The 22,843-nt window shown below is 41.3% G+C and overlaps 1 protein-coding gene across 2 annotated transcripts in view; it reads left to right on the forward strand.

Annotated features, from left to right (window-relative positions):
* LOC137048039 (cytolytic toxin-alpha-like) overlaps positions 1 to 22,843 on the forward strand; it is a 59,235-nt gene that overhangs the window by 27,576 nt on the left and 8,816 nt on the right. For both annotated transcript variants that reach the window (XM_067426030.1, XM_067426023.1), the window contains exons 4-8: positions 1,836 to 1,928; positions 2,090 to 3,793; positions 12,921 to 13,185; positions 13,359 to 13,495; positions 13,574 to 13,606. In XM_067426030.1, coding sequence (XP_067282131.1) covers positions 1,836 to 1,928; positions 2,090 to 3,793; positions 12,921 to 13,185; positions 13,359 to 13,495; positions 13,574 to 13,606 — 2,232 coding nt within the window. The remainder of the gene's footprint in view (positions 1 to 1,835; positions 1,929 to 2,089; positions 3,794 to 12,920; positions 13,186 to 13,358; positions 13,496 to 13,573; positions 13,607 to 22,843) is intronic.

Below are 22,843 nucleotides of genomic sequence, written 5' to 3' on the forward strand. Positions count from 1 at the left end.
GACGATGAACTTGCAGAGTCTCTGATGGTCGAAGAAGGTCCACATGAAGTGTTGGGGCCTGCTGGCAATGGCCGTGTGTGGGCCTCGGGTTTCTGGTCCCACACAGCACATGGCTCTGTGTATGGAGGCCCTCCCTGCTTGGAGGGCCTGCATTGGTGGCCTGGCTCAAGGGCCAGCCACGATGACGTGTTGGTTCAGCCAGAGAGAGAAGAGAGAGGGAGGGCATCCGAGCACCTCCCTTTTTAAGGTCTGGGAGTAGTCCCACCCTCCTGGGTTAGACTTAACCAATGAGATTGTTGGGATTTCCAAGCGGTAAATTCCTTTGGAGACTTTATGGCTCTTTGTTTCAAGCCTGAATCAAAGGTCTCTGCCCATTCATACTCTAATTAATGCAACAAACACACACTGCATTCTCTGAATAAGTGACATACATGGAAGTGTAAGTCGTAAAATGAGCATTAATTTGATAGGAGACATGACATATATGAGGTTACCTGAAATAGTAAGTTGTTCATAAGACAAAAAGATGCAAAATACCATACAGAAGAAACATTTTACAAGACAGTTATGTGTTTACATACAATGTCCTGGGGTGTATGTTCATTTATAGATGGTTTTCATATAATTTGAGGCAAAAGCATGTGTGTCTTGCGTCACAAGGCAAAAGCATCTTTAACTCTGGACTTTTCATGTGGCCAAATTCTTTTGGGTCGTAAAACGTCTTATCAGATGGTTTCCAGGGTAACGGAGTGTCTTTCTCTGTTGTGTTGGGGGAGGGTCTGTTACTAAGCACAAGCATTTAAAACATACTTGTTAAATGTAACCGGCAATTGTGTGTTTTTTGATTCGCCTGAGTCACTACATTTTTTTTTATTATTATTTTGGTTAAGGCTGTCTGGGTGGAAGAGGTTGAGAGACAGGAGAGGGATAGATAGAAAGTCTTCCAGTGCGAGGATGATCCGTTTAGATCTGTTCTGATGGATAGATTTGTATAGCCTTGGTGGTGAGAGGCACATTAAACAGCACATACATCTAAACTGCCTAATGTTACTGAATTCAATGTTGACCCAGGATGAGCTAAAGGACTGTGAAACTCTGGTGATGGACTTCATCTACTCCATCTGTGTTTTGATCGTTGTTTTGAGTTCCGGATGTAGTCTTTGACAAAACATGTTTTTCTCAGCTTTTTGCTCAAAATGTAGATTTTTTTAATTTTTAAATTAAACTTACCCATATTAAAGTGTTGATAAAAAAAGTAATGCATGAAAATATAAAACCTTTTTTAGCATAGGGTCTGTCCATTCTTTCGATAAATTGCACGTTCAAATATTCATACAACAAAATATTCTGGGGACCAGAAACCTTTGTAAAAATGATCTTTCATGGCAAAATTTCAACTATCACCGCATCACTGAATAAGAGACAAAAGCTTGCACAATTGTCTTTATAAAGATTTATTTTCTTGCAAGAAAAGAGTCACAGTCATACAGCCATCCTCAGTGTCTGCAGAGTGCACTAACTAGACATAACAGCACTCAGCTTTTATCAGTTCCCAATCTAAGCCACTCCTAGTCTTCGTGTCTCCTGCAAAAGCTTGTTTTTCATGTGTATGTGTGGTACATGTTCTCTATTTTTTGTGTATGACCTATATGACCTTTCACCTAGTACATTGATTCTGTATGACTGTATTCAAATCAAAAAAAACATTTCATGCACAGTGTTTAATCTATGATTAAATTTTTACGCTACAGATAAAAAATTCATTATCACCATATTTTGTTCATATATATGTATATATGTATATATGTGTGTGTGATCTTTGTTATTTACTGCAGCCTTGGCATCAAAGCCCATTGAAGTGGCAGCTCTAGGAAGACCGCTGTTTCCTGGTATGCTGTATGACTCCCGCAAGGACACCTTCATTCCAGGTGCTTTACCAACCTAAAATAAATCAATAACAGTATATTATCCATTCTTCCCTAAATGTTGCCTCACTAGTGCTTGTGTAACCACATGATAAAACCTGCATGTGTCTTCAACAGTGCATTGCATCCTCATACAGGACTCTTAAAGCCATTTCTCATTTCAGGTGTTACTCTGTGGGATAGGAATTCACTGAGAGAAGATTTGGACACCCATCAACAGCATAAGACAGATTTTGACTTCAGTAGCTCCGACTCTCTCTCTAGTAAGGCCAGACTCCTGGATGTAAGTGCTTCCCTGAAGGCCAGCTTCTTAGGAGGGCTGGTGGAGGTGGGAGGATCTGCCAAGTTTCTGCGTGACACCAAATCCTCAAACAAGCAGTCCAGAGTAACAATGTCTTACAGTGAAACCACCAGATTCGATCAGCTTACTATGAGCCATCTGGGCAAGATCACCTACCCTCAGGTGTTTGAGCAGAAAACTGCAACTCATGTGGTCACGGCTGTACTATACGGAGCTCAGGCCTTCATGGTGTTTGATCGGAGATTTTCAGAAAAGTCAGAAAAGCAGAAGATTGAGGGAGAACTGAATGTCATGGTCAAGAAGATCCCTCTATTTTCTATTGAGGGAAAAGGAGCTGTAGAAATGACAGATGAGGATAAGCAAAAGGCTGAGAAAATTGCTTGCAGATTTTATGGTGACGTCCGCCTTGAGCAGAACCCCACCACTTACATGGAGGCCCTAGAGGTGTTCAAGAAGCTCCCCAATATCCTGAAGGAGAATCCACAGAATGCAGTTCCAATCAAAGTCTGGCTCTATCCTCTTTCTCTACTGGATCCAAAAGCTGCTCAGCTGGAGAGAGAAATCACCACACGCCTGGTTTCCAACACTGAAGATATAATAGAAAAGCTGGGAGATGTAGAGAGGACATACAACGACCTGTCCAGAAAAACAATGGTGAATGTTTTCAGTGACATCAAAGAGAGGCTGTATTTATTTAAGAACTCATTTAACATTTACCAAACAGTGCTCATGAAAGCAGTCAGCAGGGTCTTGCCTGCTATACGAGGAGGAGAGAAGGAGGAGAAGTCACTGGAAGATATCCTGAACATCCACTACAGCTCCCCTTTTAAAGCTGAGATGCTTAACCAGTGGTTAGATGGTGTAAAGTCTGAACTTGATCTCTTGAGTTCTCACACCAAGATACTGGAAGGAATCACAACTGAAGACTCAGATCGTCTCAACTCCATCCTCTTTGATCCTGATATTGATGTTGTGGTGTGTTTGACCTTCACATCTCTGAAGTATGAAGACCCATATATTTCAACCCTGAAGGAGTTTCTGAAATCTGACAAGTTTAAAGAGCTAGATGGGAAACGAAACATGGTTTCTGTGGCATCTGTCAGAAAGTGGTTCAGTGATCCTGCTGTCATCTCAAAGATGAGAGAGAACTTGTCTCTTTTCAGAAGTTTTTCAGAGGTTAATAATGATGAAAAGAGATACCGATTCATTATTTCTGCCATCTCCAATTCATCCAGTCCAGGCTCCTCCATCCGTCTGTATGAAAAAGGGAAGCTGACAGACACTCAGTTCCAGCCCGTGTCGAAGCCTCCGCCACCAGAAGTGAAGGTGGTCCTGAAGCGCAGTGTGTCCCTGAAACTGCAGAAGTCCCCAACTGGAGAAACTGTGCAGTACAGAGTGGAGTACCGGCAGGTGAATGAGGAACAGTGGCATGTCATAAACACACCTGATGAAGTCTTTACTCTGACTGGATTGGAGTCTGGAAGGCAGTACTTGATCCGCTACAGGATAGTGGGTAAAGTGGGAGTGAGTGAAGCCAGTGACACTATCGGCCCCATACCATCTTTAGGTGAGTGTCATATGCTCATTTCTTTGCATTAATCTTTATCTTTTAAAAAAATAAATAATAATTTGCTTCACTCAATGTTTGTATTGACAACCACATTTCCTAACAGGTGTGGCTATAAATAATTATAGGTCACAATATTAGTGTAACAGGTTGTAAATTGTTTCCCAATCGAAAAGTAAATGTGAACACATTATTTGCTTCGTTGATGTTGTCACATAAAGTCCTTAAAAGTATTTAATGTCCAATGTAGGCTCCTATACTACTGTGTAGATGATGGCCAGATGTAACAAACACACATTTCTCTGCATGAAAACCAAAGGACAGATAAAAATATAGCTAACATAAAAATAAATCGCTCATAATTAAAAGGGTGAAGAATTGAGAAATTAACTTTCCCATGAGGTCATGGTAATATAAGAGTATCCTGTAAGTTTCAGAGCTGAAAACTTCCTTGTTAGTCAAAGAAAAGCTTTTATTGACACCAGGCCCAGCAAAGTAGTGAAGCACCACCTCAACAGAAGAAGAACACATGATTTTGTAGCCCTGCCCACCAACTCGTGGAGCTAACATGACAGCTAAAAGCAGCATAGAGCTAAAATGCATCAAATTTCTAAGCAATAAACTAACCGCATAAGATTCCGATGTTATGAATGCATGGATGAACGTCTCGGTTACGTATGTAACCCTTGTTCCCTGAAGAAGGTAACAGAGACGTACGTCGGACTGACCGACGAATTAGGATCACTTCTGGGAGCCCCTATCAGCTTCGAGATGTAGAAAACGGGCCAATGAACATTGGCGTGCGTTCTTTGCATATCGCACCCTGCCCCGCTGCGCGGGTACAAAGCAGAAGCGATCGCCACGCCCTGTTGTTTTTCACTGAGGAGCCGAACCTGTGGCTCAAGCTGCAGTGATAGTACAGGAACTGTGGCGACGGGATGTACGTCTCCGTTCCCTTCTTCAGGGAACGAGGGTTACATACGTAACCAAGACGTTTCCTTTCAGTTGGTCACGTTAGACGTACATCAGACTGACCGACGAATTGGGATCCCTATGGAAAACGCCACAGTTACTACCACTTCCAGCGCCCTGCGGGGAGTCCCTCGGACCCCGTCTCAACAGGAATTTCCTGCAGGGAGAGTCACACTGCCATCCCACAAGACCCAAACAGTGGATATTGGATAACGCTGGGAAAGCGTACCCTTGGAGGCCACTGCGGAAGCCACACTCCCCCGAAGGGGATACTGTGTGGAAGTTACACGTATGGACTGGCAGTTCAACATAAGGGCATCCCAGGGGTGGCCCCGGCCCGCTTAGGCGGGGGACAATCACTGCACTGAGACGACAGAGATCCCGTAGGGAGCCGTACTGTGGAGAATACACATATGGGACAGCTGTAAGGGTCACTACATATGTGACCCAGCCTAACACAAGTTCCACACTGCATACGAGTGTTAGACCAGGCGTCAGACGCTCCACCACGTCTGACTGCCGCAGGTTGCGGAGGACTCAACAGGGTTCGCCAACTGGGGAACTCGACTGGAGCATATAAGCACACGTATCCGTTCTATAAGGAAGGGAGTGGCGCAGCAAGCCGACACTAGAACCGGCACTCCGGTACTACCAACTATGAGAAGTGAGTACACGGGAAGATACTGGCTCTACACGTAGGCTATAGAATCTAGCGAACGTGTTGGGTGTCGGCGTCAGGATATCTGTCAGCGAGGCGCCACGAGCCAGCACCCAGGAAGAGGCTACACCCCTGGTGGAGTGGGCTCTAATCCCGAGCGGGCAGCGCACGTCTTGGGATTCATACGCCAAGACAATGGCATCCACTATCTAGTGGGCCATCCTCTGCTTGGAGACAGCCTTTCCCTTCTGCTGTCCTCCATAACAGACGAAGAGCTGCTCTGAGGTCCTAAAGCTTTGCATTCTGTCCACATAAGTCCGAAGGGCTCGGACAGGACAGAGAAAAGCCAGGGCTGGGTCTGCCTCCTCCGAAGGCAGCGCTTGCAGGCTCACCACCTGGTCCCGGAAGGGAGTGGTGGGAACCTTGGGCACATATCCAGGCCGGGGTCTCAGGATCACGTGAGAGTTGTCCGGCCCGAATTCCAGGCACGATTCGTCGACCGAAAATGCCTGCAGGTCCCCTCTCCTCTTGATGGAGGCCAACGCAGCCAGGAGTATCGTCTTTAGAGACCGAACTTTCAACTCTGCTGACTGCAAAGACTCAAAGGGAGGTCTCTGCAGTGCGGTTAGCACCAGAGACAGGTCCCAAGAGGGTATAGAGGGCTGACGAGGCGAATTTAGTCTCCTCGCCCCCCCTCAGGAACCTGATGATCAGGTCGTGCTTTCCCAACGACTTACCTTCTACTAGTTTGTGATTGGCGGCGATTGCGGCCACATACACCTTGAGGGTGGAGGAAGACAGCCTTCTCTCCAACCCCTCTTGTAGAAAGGAGAGCACCCTCGTAGAGGGAGCTCTAGTGGAAGTGATGGTGTCTACCACAGCCTGTGGCAGGCCACCTAGAACCTCCGTGTCCCGTCCAGGGACCAGACATGGAGTTTCCAGAGGTCCGGACGTGGGTGCCAGAGGGTGCCCCGTCTCTGAGTCAGGAGGTCCTTCCTCAGAGGAATGGGCCAAGGAGGTGCTGTCGCAAGGAGCACTAGTTCTGGGAACCAAGTCCTGTTGGGCCAACACGGCGCCACCAACAGGACCTGCTCCTCGTCCTCCCTGACCTTGCACAGTGTCTGTGCAAGAAGGCTCACTGGGGGAAACGCATATTTGCGTAGGCCCCGGGGCCAGCTGTGTGCCAGTGCATCCGTGCTGAGGGTCCCCTCGGTCAGGGAATAAAACAACTGGCAATGGGAGGCAATTTTTGTGAGGAAAATCTGCTCTTTTAGTGTTGAAGCACCCAGGGATCGACCGTGGCAGAATAGCAGGTTTTGTGTGCAGCCTGCTTCTGCTCTCACCAGAAACGGAACACGCCCACCGAACCAACTGTGTGTCGTGTGTGTGTGTCAGTGTGATGCAAATTGCTCAGTGCCTCAGGTTTGCTGTGAAAACAGCAGCTCTCTCAGCAGAAGTGAAATCGCGGTCGCGCTGTCTTGTGCCGTCTGCGCCAACACGAGCGATTTCCCCCGGCACACGTTTCTCTCTTTCTCTCTCGCTAGATAGAAGGACATCATGACAGCAATATTACAGACAAGACAACTCTCTCACCGTGTAGTGGACGGAGTACAGTTCTAGCAGTTCCAGTTGTGACCACCAGGGAGTGTGTATGCTCGTGTTTTTTGGGAATGTACCTGTGTCAGCAGATGTTCTGACAGTATAAATGTCATGCAGATCTTAAAATGCTTGAATCCCGATACAGCTTTAATTCTCCAATGGTTTTTCTTCTATTGTTAGGTGTCCTTTGGCATCTGCTGGATAGGTTGATTACAGTACACAGTATATAAATAAATAATTAATTAATAGTGTGTCTGACAGTTGTCTTGGTGCACATAAAGTCAGAGAAAGATACAGATTGTCTTGTATACACAGGCAATGGACAAATGTCTGCTCAGGTCATTGGCACCGGATTGATGGATTTGTCTGTGATTTATTTGCTCAGTAGCTAGGTATCACTGGTGAGCAATGAGGAATGAAGCTTCGGGTAATTAACATTTTGGTGAAGCAATAGGCTGCAAGGTCTCAGTGGTTCAGGAAGCCTCATTTTGCCATCACTACTAAAAACAAAGCTGATAGAGTAAACCAAATCAAACCAGGACTTGTATAGAACAGACTTGGACATTATCCATACATAAAATTGATAAACTCACTGAAAGAGGGATCACAAGAAAAACAAGCAGCCATTACCGGGGCCAAGCACAAAGAAGACAAGACATGCCAAAAAGGCTGTGAGTGTCAGACCAACTGCAACAATGAACAATTAAACACGTTTTAAGAGTATAGGCAAAAGGGCTGAAAAATGCATTGTAGTCTATTTCATGTTTTGTTCTTTTATAGCGCCACCTAGAGGCATAATCCTACCATTTTTTTATGTGTCCTCGGGGTGAGCCCATACACGTGTGTTAATTTTCGTGAAAATATCTCTTTTTTTGGAGTTATAGACATTTTGTATGAAGAAAACACATAAAAAATGACTTTGATTAGATTTTACTACCCCTTACTATCAGAATTTTGACATTTGGTCGTGCACTTTTAGCTATCAAACTATGTTTCCAAACTTCTGATGCTGGTTTTGTCTCGATCGGACTAGCAGTTTCAAAGATATCAGCTAATGTTTTATAAACGCTGCACAAACCATATGTTGAAACATGGTAGTCTGGTACCGTTGGACTCGGCAAGGATTCGGGAGCCCATGGAAATTAGTCAACCACACCCCAAGTTATAAGCATTTGAAAAAAAAAACTTCTCAGGCTCCTTCAGGGCATCGTGGCGATGACCCATACTGAGTTTCGCAACAATCCATTCATGCGTTCATAAAATACAGCATTTTATCACACAATCCAAAATGGTCCACAGCCAAAATGGCCAATATGGCAAAATTGGACATCAGTTGACTCGGCATGACGTCCCAAGACCCCTTTTATTATTTTTTTTGGACAAACGGTTCAGAAGTTATTAGCAAAAATAGCCATGTTTCTTATCTTCAGACCAGTAGGTGGCGCTGTGCCGAAACGCTGCAAGTCACTTTGGGTCATGCTTGTGATGACATACCAAGTTTGGTCTGAATATGATAGTGTTGCGGAGATACAGCCTTACGTCTGTTTTTGCAAGCGTTACATAAAATTTGTTTGGGCGTTTATCAAAAACGATTGGACAAATCAACTTGAATTCCATAACTTTTTGTCGCCGTGGTCTGATGATTGGTCTGGTCAATCATGGTCTGGTTCTCTTTCCATTTTCGTGACAATTGGAGCAATGGTTTAGGAAGTTAGAAAAAGTCGGGGTTTTTTTTTGGAAATTTCAAAATGGCGGTAAAATTTGCTTAACGGGAAAAAAACATCATAGAGTGCAATTGAATCAGCTTGAGCCAAGGAATCAAAAGAAAAATAATTTTGTTTCTAAAGTTCAAAAGTTATTAGCATAAATATGACAGGTGATGGTGCTAGAGGGAATGAGTTAGAGACTCCAAATTTGGTGTAGTTACTAATGGTACTGACCTCTATCTGAGGTCCTCTATACTATTGGTACTGACCCCAGAGGCTTGCTCCAAACGACATTTCGCTGCAGTATATTTGTAATGACAAATAAACTTCTATCTATCTATCTATCTATCTATCTATCTATCTATCTATCTATCTATCTATCTATCTATCTATCTATCTATCTATCTATCTATCTATCTATCTATCTATCTATCTGTCTGTCTGTCTGTCTGTCTGTCTGTCTGTCTGTCTGTCTATCTAAGCAGTACTATGGGCTACCATATGGCATACCAATGGTGGAATAATAATAAGAAATCTTCTGTGCTTGGCCCCTAAATACTCAACCAGAGACCAATGAAACATTAGGGTAGCTATACATAAACAAGACTAATGACCAAACAAGATGCACCTGTGAACAATGAGACAAAGAACCAATGCAAGAACAGAACTGAGAAACCACATAATCAACCAATGATAACGTCACGTTTACAAGGGGAGCACATGGCAAGAACACATGAGGGAACTGTCACGTTTTGCAGCTTTGTGGAATTTCTGTTCTGGGGCCTGTACCATGATGGTACATTAATTAGGCTTTGATCCTGAGTTCAGGAGATTAGCTGTGACATCAGCAGTAATCAGCCAATCACACGCTGTGGATCACCGAGATTCACTTCTCGCAAGAGAAGCAGCGAGATTCATTTCACTCTTCTGCTGAATATTACATGATTTAAATATATTAAGAATTTAAACAAATTTACACAGCAAGAAGAAAAGAGCTATCTATGAAAGAGGACAACTAAAAGAAAAAATATACATCAATGCAAGTAAAAGTTATGAAGTTAGTTTAGTTGATATATAGAGAGATTTGAACGTTTAAGCTCAGTCAGCTTTTTAATAGATTTTTTAATACCTTTGTTTATTGATTTTAAAGCTTATTTGTATGACTTTATATAGGCTTTTAATATTAATTTTAAAAAAGTGCCTATTAATTATTGATTTACTTAAATGATAAATGTGTAATTGATTAAGGGTATAATAATTACATAAATTATATCTAAATCATTCAAAATTAATATTATTATAAATAAGCATTGTTAAAAGCCAGACACTTAAGTCTTTAAAAACCATTTTCTATGTCGTGACCTTTAATTTGGAGCAGAAACAGGGGGTGTGGCTTTATTGGATCAGAGGTGTGTCACTTTTCTCACAGCTGATTGGCCCAATTTCAGTTTGAGCTCTCTAATCCAGAACAAAACCTGCCCTGGAGCAGGTTAGCTGTGGAGCGTAAGTTACTATGGTGATGAACACAGCTAAAAGCCAAACCACTTTAATGGCACCTAAAACCCAGGATTGGCACAAACTAAGCTTAAACAAATCTGGCCAGCCAGCTAAACCGGCTTCATGGTACAGGCCCATGATGTGTGGTGTGTGTGTGTGTGTGTATCTGTGGCAGTGACGTGTGTTTCTGGGCAACTAGCGATCTCTGATTAGGGGCGGCAGTGGTTCAGTGGTTCATGTAGGTTGTCTACAAACCGAAAGGTTGGTGGTTCGATCCCCGGTTCCACCTAACCCCAAAATGCTCCCGACGAGCTGGATGGCGCCTTACATGGCAGACACCGTTGTCTGTGTATGGGTGAATGTGAGGCAACATGTAAAGCGCATTGGATGGCCATAGGGTCTATTGAAAGCGCTATATAAATGCAGACCATTTACCATCAGCTGTGACTCGTCAGCGTGTGTATATATTGTCTCTGTGTTTGTTCGTTCTTTGTTGGATCGTTCTGTGTGGTGCTCACCAAAGACATCATATAGATGGACGCCCTATCGAACGCTACTGCCTATTGGCACGGTCGAGCCGTGGAGCCACCATCTTGGATTGGTGGCCAGCTCCACTCAGTTTAACTTGTTTGCCAGGTGCAATGAGCTGTCAGCACATTTAAATAACCATATCTCACTGAATACCAAACTGATTTTTTTGCTGCAAAGGTCATTCATGTAGCTATGATGCAGGACACATGGTTCAGCGTATTTTAATATTCATAGGAGGCTTAACAGTTATATAATATTCTGATGCACTCTAAATAATGCTGGGTTAAAAACAACCCAAGTTGGGTTGAAAATGGACAAACCCAGAAATTGGGTTGTTTGAATGGGTCCATTCACTGAGTTCAAACAACCCAATTTCTGTGTTTGTCCATTTTCAACCCAACTTGGGTTGTTTTTAACCCAGCATTTTTTAGAGTGTAAGATCTAAAGTGACCAGATGTCCAAAATCAAAATATGTGATGTCGGATATAAGGTAATTTATAAACCACACACTATAAATATGATAAAGAGGCAAAAATAGATAGTTGCAGTAAAATAAGATATTTTAATAAGTTATAAAATAAGATATTTTAAAAAGAAACAATTTATAATGATTTGTGACGTTCTCTCTCTCTCTCTCTCTCTCTCTCTCTCTCTCTCTCTCTCTCTCTCTCTCACACACACACACACACACACACACACACACACTCACACTCACACACACTAAATATATAATATTCTGATACAGTTCGGCATCAGCCTTTGGGATTGGGATTGTTCTGCTCGCCTTCACCTGCAAAACACAACGACAGTTATTATGTCCGGTCGAACAATGTATGTATTAACTTCAGATTGGATTGTGCTGGAAATAGGCACTTAAGGTTACCAAACGCTAAAAGTAATGCTGCGTTCCAGGCAGGTTTTTGAGCCCGTAAGTTCCGACTTCAGACCACGACTCACGACTTTGTAGCGTTCCAGGCAAAGTCACGCCAAACTGCCTGAACGCCAGGAAACGTGGTAGCTAGATGTAAACAAGCATGGTGGACCGTACGGAGCTTAATGCTCATTTACAATAATTTATATTGCCAAAGGTGCTTACTTTGCTTTATTGAGGGAAACGGTGGAGAGAAAAATGGCGCATAAGGCAAGACAAGAACTAGTAACTGGGAATACATCGATCTAGTATGAGTTCACGGCTGGGAAGTCATGGGTTTAACAGCCGTTCCAGTGCAGTTTCATGGGTAGAAGGTTGGAAAAACACGGGTTACGCTTTGCCTTGAACGCAGCATAAGTTTCGTGCATCTAACAAGTGCTTTGGAAACTTCTTTCTGAACTTAATAGTCAGTTATTTGGAAAACGCTTGAGTTGAGGGAGGGAGATACATAGCCTAGCTAAAGTTACTATCAAAGATCCTTGGTCCTTCTCAATTCTCTGGATTTAAGGACAAAATACAATCAACAGTACGATAGTAATGTTAAATCTTACTTGTGAAAAGTAATCCACCGAGCCCTACTTGCGATGGTCCGCCATTTAGAACGGGAAAGTGTTGCACAGTGCTCTGGCATCTTAACTGCTGCTACGCAATGAAACTAGGAGTATGAAATGCTATGGCCCAAAATGGCGGCCGCAAATCTCAGCGTCCAGCGGCCAATAGGGCGTCTACCTATAGGATGTCTATGGTGCTCACGCTCTGTTCATTGCAGTTCTGCCCTCCGTTTCCTGAGTTCCTGTGTCTTTGGACTGGATGTTAGCCTGCTGTGGATTTTGGGTTTCTGTCTGGATTGGATGTTTATCCGTCGTGGAGTTCACATTGGACTGTGTCTGGAGATCGGCCCATTGTAGTCCCTGTTCTGCCAACACGACATCTGCTATTTCATTGTTGAACATTCTGAGCTATTCCTTTTTGGTACTTGCATTTGAATCCTGAGAGTTCTTTCCAGACAGGAACATGGGAATCACATGACAACTGGAACCATGACAGTGAACATGATAACAAAATAATTGTAAATAAACCAAAACTATACATGAAAACCTTCAGAAACCCAGTCTGTTATACAGCACTGCTATTGATGAAGCTCATTATCTGGATTATTTTGCCCATTATATTAGTTTTATACTTTGGCACATTAAAGTAAAAAGTTCTTGTTTATTATTTTATGTTAAACAGGGAATCTTGCTCTTGGAGTCACAGCTGTCCACTCTTCCACATTTGGAAATCAGTTTGTGGCTCAACAGGCTGTCGATGGCAGCAGGCACAAATGCAGTCATACTAATGCAGACCTGAACCCCTGGTGGAGAGGTGACCTGCGGGAAGTCTACAAGGTATACAGGGTTATCATCACTACTCGAGCAGATGCTTATGCAACAAGGTTAAATGGTGCTCAGATCCGTATCGGCAACAACCTGGACAATAATGGCAACAATAATGAGCTGTGAGTATCGTTTCTCTCTCTTAATACTTACACACATGGTTAGAAAATTTGTCAATTAGATGCAATGACTTTGAATAAATCCTTTTAATACAAACTTGTCCTTGACAGAAGTATATTCAATATGCTTCATTCCGTTTTGATATGCCCATCTCTATTTCTCTGGGTCTTCACAGGGCTGCATCTGTTGAGTCCATCCCACTTGGAGAGACAAAAACATTTGACTTTAGCCCTATTATGGGTCGATTTGTCAACATTGTTATCCCTGGGCGCAGTGAATTTCTCACACTGTGTGAGGTCGAGGTGTTCGGAGGTGAGGAACAAACTCTGTGATATAAATGTGTTTATGAACTTATGAATGTGTGTATAACTGTTATTATTTTATTTACAGAAAAGTACTCAACGCCGTACACTTGTGCTCCAAGTGAGTTGTTCTTCATTACTTTGAATGTTGTCAGTCACACACATATTGTAACGCAACTGCTCAGAAACAGAAGGCTGAGGTTTCAAACGCAGCTTTATTAAGAGGGTAATCTACACTCATAGTCAGGGAAGGCAGTGAACACGGGCAACAGAGTAAGGCAAGGCAAGGCAAGGCAAGGCAAGTTTATTTATATAGCACATTTCATACACAATGGCAATTCAAAGTGCTTTACATAGAAAGGAATTAAAATAGGGCTAAAAAATGCATAAGAAAAAGAATACAATGTAAAGAGAATTAAAAGTAATAAAATGATGATAACCAAAGAAAAGAACAGGTAAACTAAAACAGTTATAAAAAATTATTTAAAAAATGATGCATAGATAAGGTGCAATCAGTCGAACGTACAGTGCTCAGAGCTCATTCAGTAAATGCACAGCTAAACAGATGTGTTTTGAGTCTGGATTTGAATGTGGCTACTGTTGGAGCACATCTGATCTGTTCAGGAAGCCGGTTCCAACTACGGCTGGCATAATAGCTAAAGGCAGACTCTCCTTGCTTTGAGTGAACTCTTGGTATTTCTAACTGACTTGATCCTGCTGATCTGAGTGATCTGTTGGGTTTGTATTTAATCAGCATATCTGCGATGTATTTAGGTCCTAGCTCATTGAGTGATTTATAAACAAGTAATAGTACTTTAAAATCGATCCTAGATGTAACTGGAAGCCAGTGTAAAGACCTGAGGACTGGTGTGATATGGTCATATTTTCTGGTTCTGCTCAGAATCCTGGCAGCAGCGTTCTGTATGAGCTGCAGCTGTCTAATGGTCTTTTTGGGAAGGCCGGTGAGAAGTCCATTACAATAGTCCACCCTACTGGTGATGAAAGCGTGAACCAGTTTCTCTAAGTCTTGCCTGGAGACAAAACATCTAATCCTTGCAATATTTTTCAGATGATAGTATGCTGATTTAGTTATTGCTTTGACATGACTACTGAAACTCAGGTCTGACTCCAAAATCACACCAAGATTCCTGACTTGATTTTTTGTTATCAGACCTTTAGCCTCAAGATACGCGTTCACCTTGAGAATTTCATCTTTGTTTCCAAATGTAATGATTTCGGTTTTGTCTTTGTTTAACTGAAGATAGTTTTGGCACATCCAGTCGTTAACTTCATCAATGCATTTGCACAGCGAGTCAATGGGGCTGTAGTCATTAGGTGACAGTGCTAAGTAGAGCTGGGTGTCGTCAGCATAGCTGTGGTAAGCAATATTGTTCTTTTTCATTATTTGGCTCAGTGGCAGCATATACAGGTTAAACAGGAGAGGTGCTAGAATTGACCCTTGTGGGACTCCGCATGTCATGGATGTCCACTCAGACTTATGGTCTCCTATACTCACATAATAACCTCTCCCTTCTAAGTATGATCTGAACCATCTGAGGACCATCCCAGAAAGCCCGACCCAGTTTTCCAGCCTGTCTAGAAGTATGTTGTGGTCAACAGTGTCGAATGCAGCACTGAGATCGAGTAGAACCAGAATTGATGTTTTGCCTGTATCAGTATTCAAGCGAATATCATTTATAATCTTTATGAGCGCTGTCTCTGTGCTGTGATGCGGTCGGAAACCAGATTGAAAATTGTCAAAGAATCCGTTTGAGTTTAAGAATTTGTTTAGTTGATTGAAAACAACTTTTTCGATGATTTTGCCTATGAAGGGGAGATTTGAGATTGGTCTGTAGTTGCTCAGTATGGAGTTATCTAGATTTCTCTTTTTCAGAAGAGGCTTAACTATTGCAGTTTTAAGGGCGGTTGGAAAAGTCCCGTAGAGAAGTGAGGAGTTCACCACTTCTAGGAGATCTGCTTCCAAACAGTTAAACACACTTTTGAAAAAAGAAGTGGGGAGTGTGTCTAGGGCACAGTTTGATGTTTTAAGATGCTGTACTGTGTCTTCTAAAATTTTACCGTCAATTGTTTTGAAATCAGACATAGTAATTTTCCGAGGGTTTGGTCTGATCTGACTGACCCCAGAGCAACTAGAGGATGTGCTGATCGCCTTTCTGATATTTTTGATTTTCTCCGAGAAGAAGGAAGCAAACTCACTGCATTTGCTGTCTGAGAGCATTTCTCTGGGAATGTGACTCGGGGGGTTTGTTAGTCTGTCTACAGTAGCAAAAAGAGTGCGCGTGTTGTTTATGTGTTTGTTTATAATATTTGAGAAGAAGGTCTGTCTAGCTTTGCCTAGTTCAACATTGAAAGCATGAAGGCTGTCTTTATAGATGTTATAATGGACTACAAGTTTTGTCTTCCGCCACTTTCGTTCAGATTTTCTGCATTGTCTTTTCATTATTTGAACTGCTGTTGAGTTTCTCCATGGTGCCTTTTGTTTGCCACTCTTTTTCCTGACTTTCAGAGGGGCAATATCATCCATTACACTCTTAACTTTTGAGTTAAAGGAGTCAAGGAGAAAATCAACAGAGTCTGCAGATATGCTTGGTTTTAGAGATAAAGCCTTCATAAACAGCACATTAGTGTTCTCATTTAAGCATCTCTTTTTGACAGAGACAGATCTAGCTTCAATGGCAGGAGTGATTGATATGTCAAAGAAAATACAGAAATGATCAGACAGTGCCACATCCTTAATAACAATCGATGAAATGTTTAGACCCTTACTGATAAGTAAATCTAGGGTGTGTCCACGATTGTGTGTGGGTCCATTTACATGCTGTGTCAAATCAAAAGTGTTAAGAACAGTCATGAGCTCTTTTGTTGTACTGGATTCAATATTATCTATGTGAATGTTAAAATCCCCAGCAATAGCAAAACAGTCAAACTCTGAGGAAATTATTGATAACAGTTCTGTAAATTCCTCAATAAAGGCTGGTGAGTACTTTGGAGGCCTGTAAACAATGATAAGCAGGATGCGTGGAGAACCTTTTAACACAATACCCAGATATTCTAGAGACAAATAGTCACCAAATGATACTTGCTTACATTGAAAGACATCTTTAAAAAGAGCAGCAACACCCCCACCTCTCCTAACAGCTCTGCAAACACTCATAAAAGTAAAGTTAGGAGGGGCTGCTTCATTTAGGACTGTTGCACTACAGTTTTCTTCTAACCACGTTTCATTTAGAAGCAAAAAATCTAGGTTGTTTGTGGTTATTAAGTCGCTGACTAGGAATGATTTGTTCTTAAGTGAACAGATGTTTAAAAGTGCTAACTTAACAGTATTAATTTTTTCACCCACATTAGTCTTAGTTTGACAGGTAACAGGCAGCAGATTATATTGGTTTGTTAAACGGCCTGACAAGGCCTTAGACTTTCTTTCACGTAACAGAACAGAGATAGAGAAAGAGGCAGGCACACTGGGTTCCCACTTGTTTTGTAAACATTTGATAAAGGTACTGTTATCATAGCGGGGACCCAAAACACATCACTGAGAGCTGGAATCAGATGTTTTTGGTTCACCTACAACAGATGGAGGCGGGTGTGGGCCCTGACGTTGTGACCGAAGAAATCTCACAGGAGGAGGGGGAGCTGGGCCCACAGGCTTTGGTGGTTGTGGGGCTCGACGCTTTTTGGTTGATATCTGGGGGCTCGCAGCAATCGAGTGTGATAGTCTAGTTCCAACAAAAATCAGTTCCTCCATTTTCTCTGAGAAGCCCAGATGCGGGGATGCTGGAGAGAGGAATGACATGTCCGGTGAGAGGGGCTGTTGCTCTGGTGTTATCGGAAGTTGAAGTATGTTGTCCTGGCTTTGCTGTCCATTTTCAAGAAAGTCATCTTTGGGTGCTGAATCTTGGAGCAGTTCTAATCCTTCACAGTCTGTCTGTAGTGAGCTCTGTGGGCAGGGCTCAGCTGGGAGTGTGTCCATGAGCAATTGTTGTGGCTGTGTGGAGTTCTCATTGTCCTTGTGGGATGTGTCAGCCGAGTGTCCATTCAGGAGCTGAAATGAATTCCTGTGGTCATCCATACTCTGTATCAGGTTGAGTGGGTTAAAACACACAGCTGAAGGATGATGAAGGGAAAAATAAATATTGTCCTTTAGCACTCTTGCACCAAGTTTGTTTGGGTGGTGGCCATTTGATGTAAACAGTTGTCTCTGACTCCAGAAGAGATTGAAGTTATCAATGAAGTTCACTCCATTCATGTTACAGGTTTTTTGCAGCCATGTATTAAGCCCAAGCAACCGTGAGAATCTATTTGTTCCTCGTGCTGGCAGTGGTCCACTGATGAACGGCTGAACTTTCAGTTTTCTAAGTGTTTCAAAAAGTTCATTGAAGTCCGACTTCATGAGTTCTGACTGCTCTCTCTGAATATCGTTCTTCCCCACATGAATGATTAGTTGATTTGCAGTCTTATGTTTCATCAGAATGTTCTCAATTTCCCTGTTTACATCAGAAATGGTTGCTTGTGGAAGGCAGCATGTAGTTGTATCTCTGCTGCTAATGTTTCTGACTGTAGAGTCACCCACTATCAGAGTCCTTGGCTCGGCTGTGCTCTGAGCTGAGGGCCGCTGTCTGCTCGACCTTGAGTGCCTGTTAGCATTAGTGTTAGCTGCGGGCTGATGCAATCTGTGTTCGATCACATTCATCACGTTTGGGGATTCCTCACCCACATTCATTAATACTTCAAATCTGTTTTCGAGATGTATCGATGGTGGTCGGAAACTAGAGTTTGCAATCCTTGTGTCTGGGGTAGAGCATGCAACGGCAGCAATATATGAAGCTCGTGACAATCTGATGTCTCGAGTGCGTTTGGGTCTTGCCCCCTGTTTGTGCCATCGATTAGTGTGTCGATCAGTTTCTTGTTTCTCTATCTGTTGAGTAGCACTAAATTTATGGGACTCACCGGCTGTGTGCAGAGGACGTTCGTGATGAAGCTCTGCTGTGTGATTCGTCCGGTTCGGTGGTTCCGCAAATAACTTTGTTTCAAGAACTGCAATCCTTTGTAAAAGTCTGTGGCAGTTTGTGCAGCAAGAAGATTCCTTAGCTAGAGGAGGCATTTTCTTATCCTTTCGATAGTAGGCAGCTGTGTTTTCCCTTCCGGAATGTAAGCTGATGGCAGCGAGAGGCTGGTCAGATGAAATGTTCCACTTTTTTGTAGTAATCCAGTCAACAGAGTTTCTAGTTTTATCGTTGAAGTCAAGCTTTGTTGTTTGAGCGCTGTGTTGATTTGCTGAAGTTAAAATTATGAGATAAAATATAGAAGCGATAGAGCAAAGCGCGGAGCAGTAAGCAAGAGCGTCCGAACAGTAGCGAAGCAGGAAGTGTAGGAAGAGTAATAGAGAAACAGGCAAGAAATTCAAAAGACATGAATCCGGGAAGAAAGACAACCCAAGTGAAAAAAACCCCTGCATGGGTCATATACAGTGACCATATATGTTCCTTACTTAATTCAGCCAGAATTATCTTATGTGTTTCATGTAAGTCCAATATATGTCATACACAAAATCAGACCGTTTATGGCCACTTTCATACTCACATAAAACTTGTAGGGGATTATTGAGTCATGTATGAATACTGTGAAAATGTTATATGAGTTTTACATGTAAACAGTATGCAATGGTGTATGGTTTTAGGAGGAGAAACCTGCTATTCATATACAAATAATATAAAGTTCTTATGATGGATCATATGCTAGTCAAATTAAAGTCATATAGGATTTATTTACATTTTGAGTCATTTGTTTATATGCATTTCATACAGATTTCATATTTTTTAATAGGGAAATGTTGTGTTAGCTCTTTAAGTTTATATGATATACATATAAACTACATATAATTATCATACATGATTTCGAATCTCTGCATGTACTAAACATATATGATTTCAGTCAATGAAACACTTTTATTTCAACACAAAACAAAACACTCAAATTATACTCCACATGAGTAATTTACAATTCCAACTTGATAGCAAACTGAACTTTGCTCAGTAAAAAAACAAAACCCAAAAACAACAACAAAATACATTGAATTTACGGATTAGTTCAAAATAATTTCCTGATAATTTACTCACCCCCATCTCATCATAGATGTTCGTGTCTTTCTTTCTTCAGTGGAAAATAAATTAAGTTTCTTGAAGAAAACATTCCAGGAATGTTCATCATATAATGCTTTTCAATTGCAACCAAAATGTTGAAGGTCCAAATCAACGCCGTTTCAAAGGGATTTGATGGGCTTCAGAGGCTCTGTCTGATCCCAGATGAGCAATAGGGTCTTATCTAGCCAAACAATCAGTCATTTAAAAAAATGAATATACTTTTTAACCTAAATTGTTCAACTTGTGCAGCTCTGCGAGGTGCCAACGATGATGTAATCACATCGAAATGGTTACACCAGTGGCCTGTTGCACAAAGCTGGTTTCAGTTGCTACCCAGGTATGTTCATGATTAGTTTGAGTAAACTCTGGTTTTTCGGGCTCAAGAAGGTGGACTGGTTTTTAGAGGTGTTTATTACCATGGTAACTTACGGCTCTGGAGCAGGTTTTATTCTGGGTTAGAGATCGCAAACCCAAACTGGACCAATCAGCTGCAAGTAGATGCAATAAAGCCACACCCCCTATATCTCTGCTTCCAAGTTTGGAGTTAATAGTGAAAAAACCGTTAGAGACAAAATTGCTCATCCTTTGGCGCTAATTATTTATTATATTATACGAATTATAATTACTTTTAATTAATATAATATAGGTAGCCAAATATTAATATAAATATAAAACATGCATTCATAATTATTTTAAACAATGTTTATTCATTTTAGCTCTTTGTGAATCTATAATTACTAGGCATATTTCTTTGATTCACATTATTCTCAGCATTGTTATAGTCAGGTATTCTTTCAGCTGCTTCTCAAACAGTCGCTGCAGCAGCGTTTATTCCTGCCTTGTAAACACATTTAATTTCATGATCATTTTCAAAACGATCTCTCAATCTTCAGAGGAGAAGTGAATCAAACGGACACTGTGATTCGCTGTTTGCCGCACGTGTCACACTTTCAGGTGCATGCGTTTCAGAGTTAATCACTAACTCTGGATTAAACCTGAGTTAACAGAGAAAGTTTATACCAAGCTTTGAATAATGGTTCTAAACCAGGTTGGATTTATCTGAATTTGTCAACTCTGAAACTCAGAGTTTGTTCAACTAGCTTCATGCAACAGGCCTTAGATGTAGGCAGAAGTCCAGCCCTTGTGTTTACAAAAGCACTCGTGTGAAGACCAATACAAACACTCTATAGCAAAAACATTCAAATTTCAACTTCAAAATCGGCCGCTATCGTTGGTTTCCCCTTTTTTTTGCTAAAGGGCGTTTGTATTAGTCTTGACATGAACGCTTGGTAAACACGGGCGTGGTACTGCATTGATTTGGACCTTCTGCATTTTGATTGCAATTGAAAAGCATTATGTGATGAAAAATCCTGGATTTTTTTCTTAAAACAACCTAATTTCTTTTCGACTGAAGAAAGAAAGACATGAACATCTTGGATGAGATACGGGTAAATTATCAGGATTTTTTTTGGGGGGGGGTAAAATCTTTTAATAAAGGCCTTCTGAAGAGAAGCTATGAATTTTTTGTAAGATGTCCATATCTTTGACTTTATAGACTAAAATATCTATCTTCCGGCAGTCAACCGCGTGCGTGTACTTACGCCAAAAGGGTGACCAGACCTGACGCATGATGTATTGACGAACGTGGATGCGCAGAGAATAGAGGAAAACAAAACACTGATTTTCACGAATTTGAATTTAAAGAGGATTCGATAAAAGAGAGGTACTTGATTTTGTTGCCCAGAGAGATGTCGGAGCTTGCGCTACTCCTACATCGCGTCACTCTTTTGTCGCAAGTCGTCCGCCGGGAGCTGGTTATTGTAGTCTATAAAGCTATAAATATCAATATCAATTACTATATTAACTGTTTATTAGTACTTATATCACATAGTAATTATAGTACACATATTAAAGCTTTATTCTGCAGGAGCTTATTCTACATCCCTTCCTTAATCAATCAATCAATCAATCAATCAAATCAACTTTATTTATGCAGCACTTTTACAATGACGAATGTTTCAAAGCAGCTTCACAGTGTTAAACAGGACAATGTTGCAACACAATTTGATTTGGCTGTACAGTCGTTCTGCAGAAAACAATGATGTTATCAGTTTATTTTAATTTATCATATAGCGACAATGTTTGGCTGATCAGTATTATATTGTATAGAATTAAATAAGACCTAATTAATTAATTTTATTTGTATATTTAGTTGAATAATTTGGATCATCCTTTTAGTGTCCCCAACTGAGCAAGCCAAGCCAAAGGTGACAATCCTACCCAATACCTAAGACTTACCCAATACCTAATCTCTCGGCTTAACACCCTTATTAACTAATGAGCAGTAATTGAGGGTTTATTGAGGCAAAGTCATAGTTAAAGGGTTAGTTCACCCAAAAATTTTATTGATGCCATTAATGACTCACCCTAATGTCGTACCATAACCGCAAGACCTCCTTCTCTTCTTCAGAACAGTTTAAGATATTTTATATTTAGTTAGAGAACTTTCTGTCTCTCCATTGAAAACGTATGCGCAGTAAACTGTTTCTTTCCAGAAGGACCAGAAAGCTAATAAAAACATCAAAGTAGAGTATATGTGACATCTGTGGGTTAGTCCAATCCACAAACAAAGATTTGAACGGTTATGAATCAGCGTATTGATTCATGATTCGGATCACTTGTCAAACTGCCAAAATCACGTGACATTCATAACCTTTCAAATTTTTATTTGAGGATTGAAAACAAACCCCAGAAGAGAAGACAATGCTGAATAAAGTCGTAGTTTGTTATTTTGGGACCAAAATGTATTTTGGATGCTTCAAGAGATTCTAATTAACCCACAGATGTCACCTGAACTACTTTGATGATGTTTTTATCACCTTTCTAGTCCTTCTGGAAAGAGACAGTATACGGTTCATACGTTTTCTATGGAGAGAAAGAATCTCTCGGACTAAATATTAAATATCTTAACACTCTACGGATCTTAGGGACAAAACTGTCCAAAAGCATTTTTTTATTTATTTTTAAAAATACTTCCCTTAATCTGAGTGGTACAAGACTTGGCTACTTTTTCTAAGTTTGTCACCTGAACATAAAAAAAATACATTGACTTGATTTTACAATGTTAAGTGGTTGAAAAAAAAAAACTCCTTAATTGGGCCTTCGTGGACAAAAATGTCCACCCATAGGAATTAATG

The sequence above is a fragment of the Pseudorasbora parva genome, chromosome 2, assembly GCF_024679245.1.
Source record: "Pseudorasbora parva isolate DD20220531a chromosome 2, ASM2467924v1, whole genome shotgun sequence".
Classification (NCBI taxonomy): domain Eukaryota; kingdom Metazoa; phylum Chordata; class Actinopteri; order Cypriniformes; family Gobionidae; genus Pseudorasbora; species Pseudorasbora parva.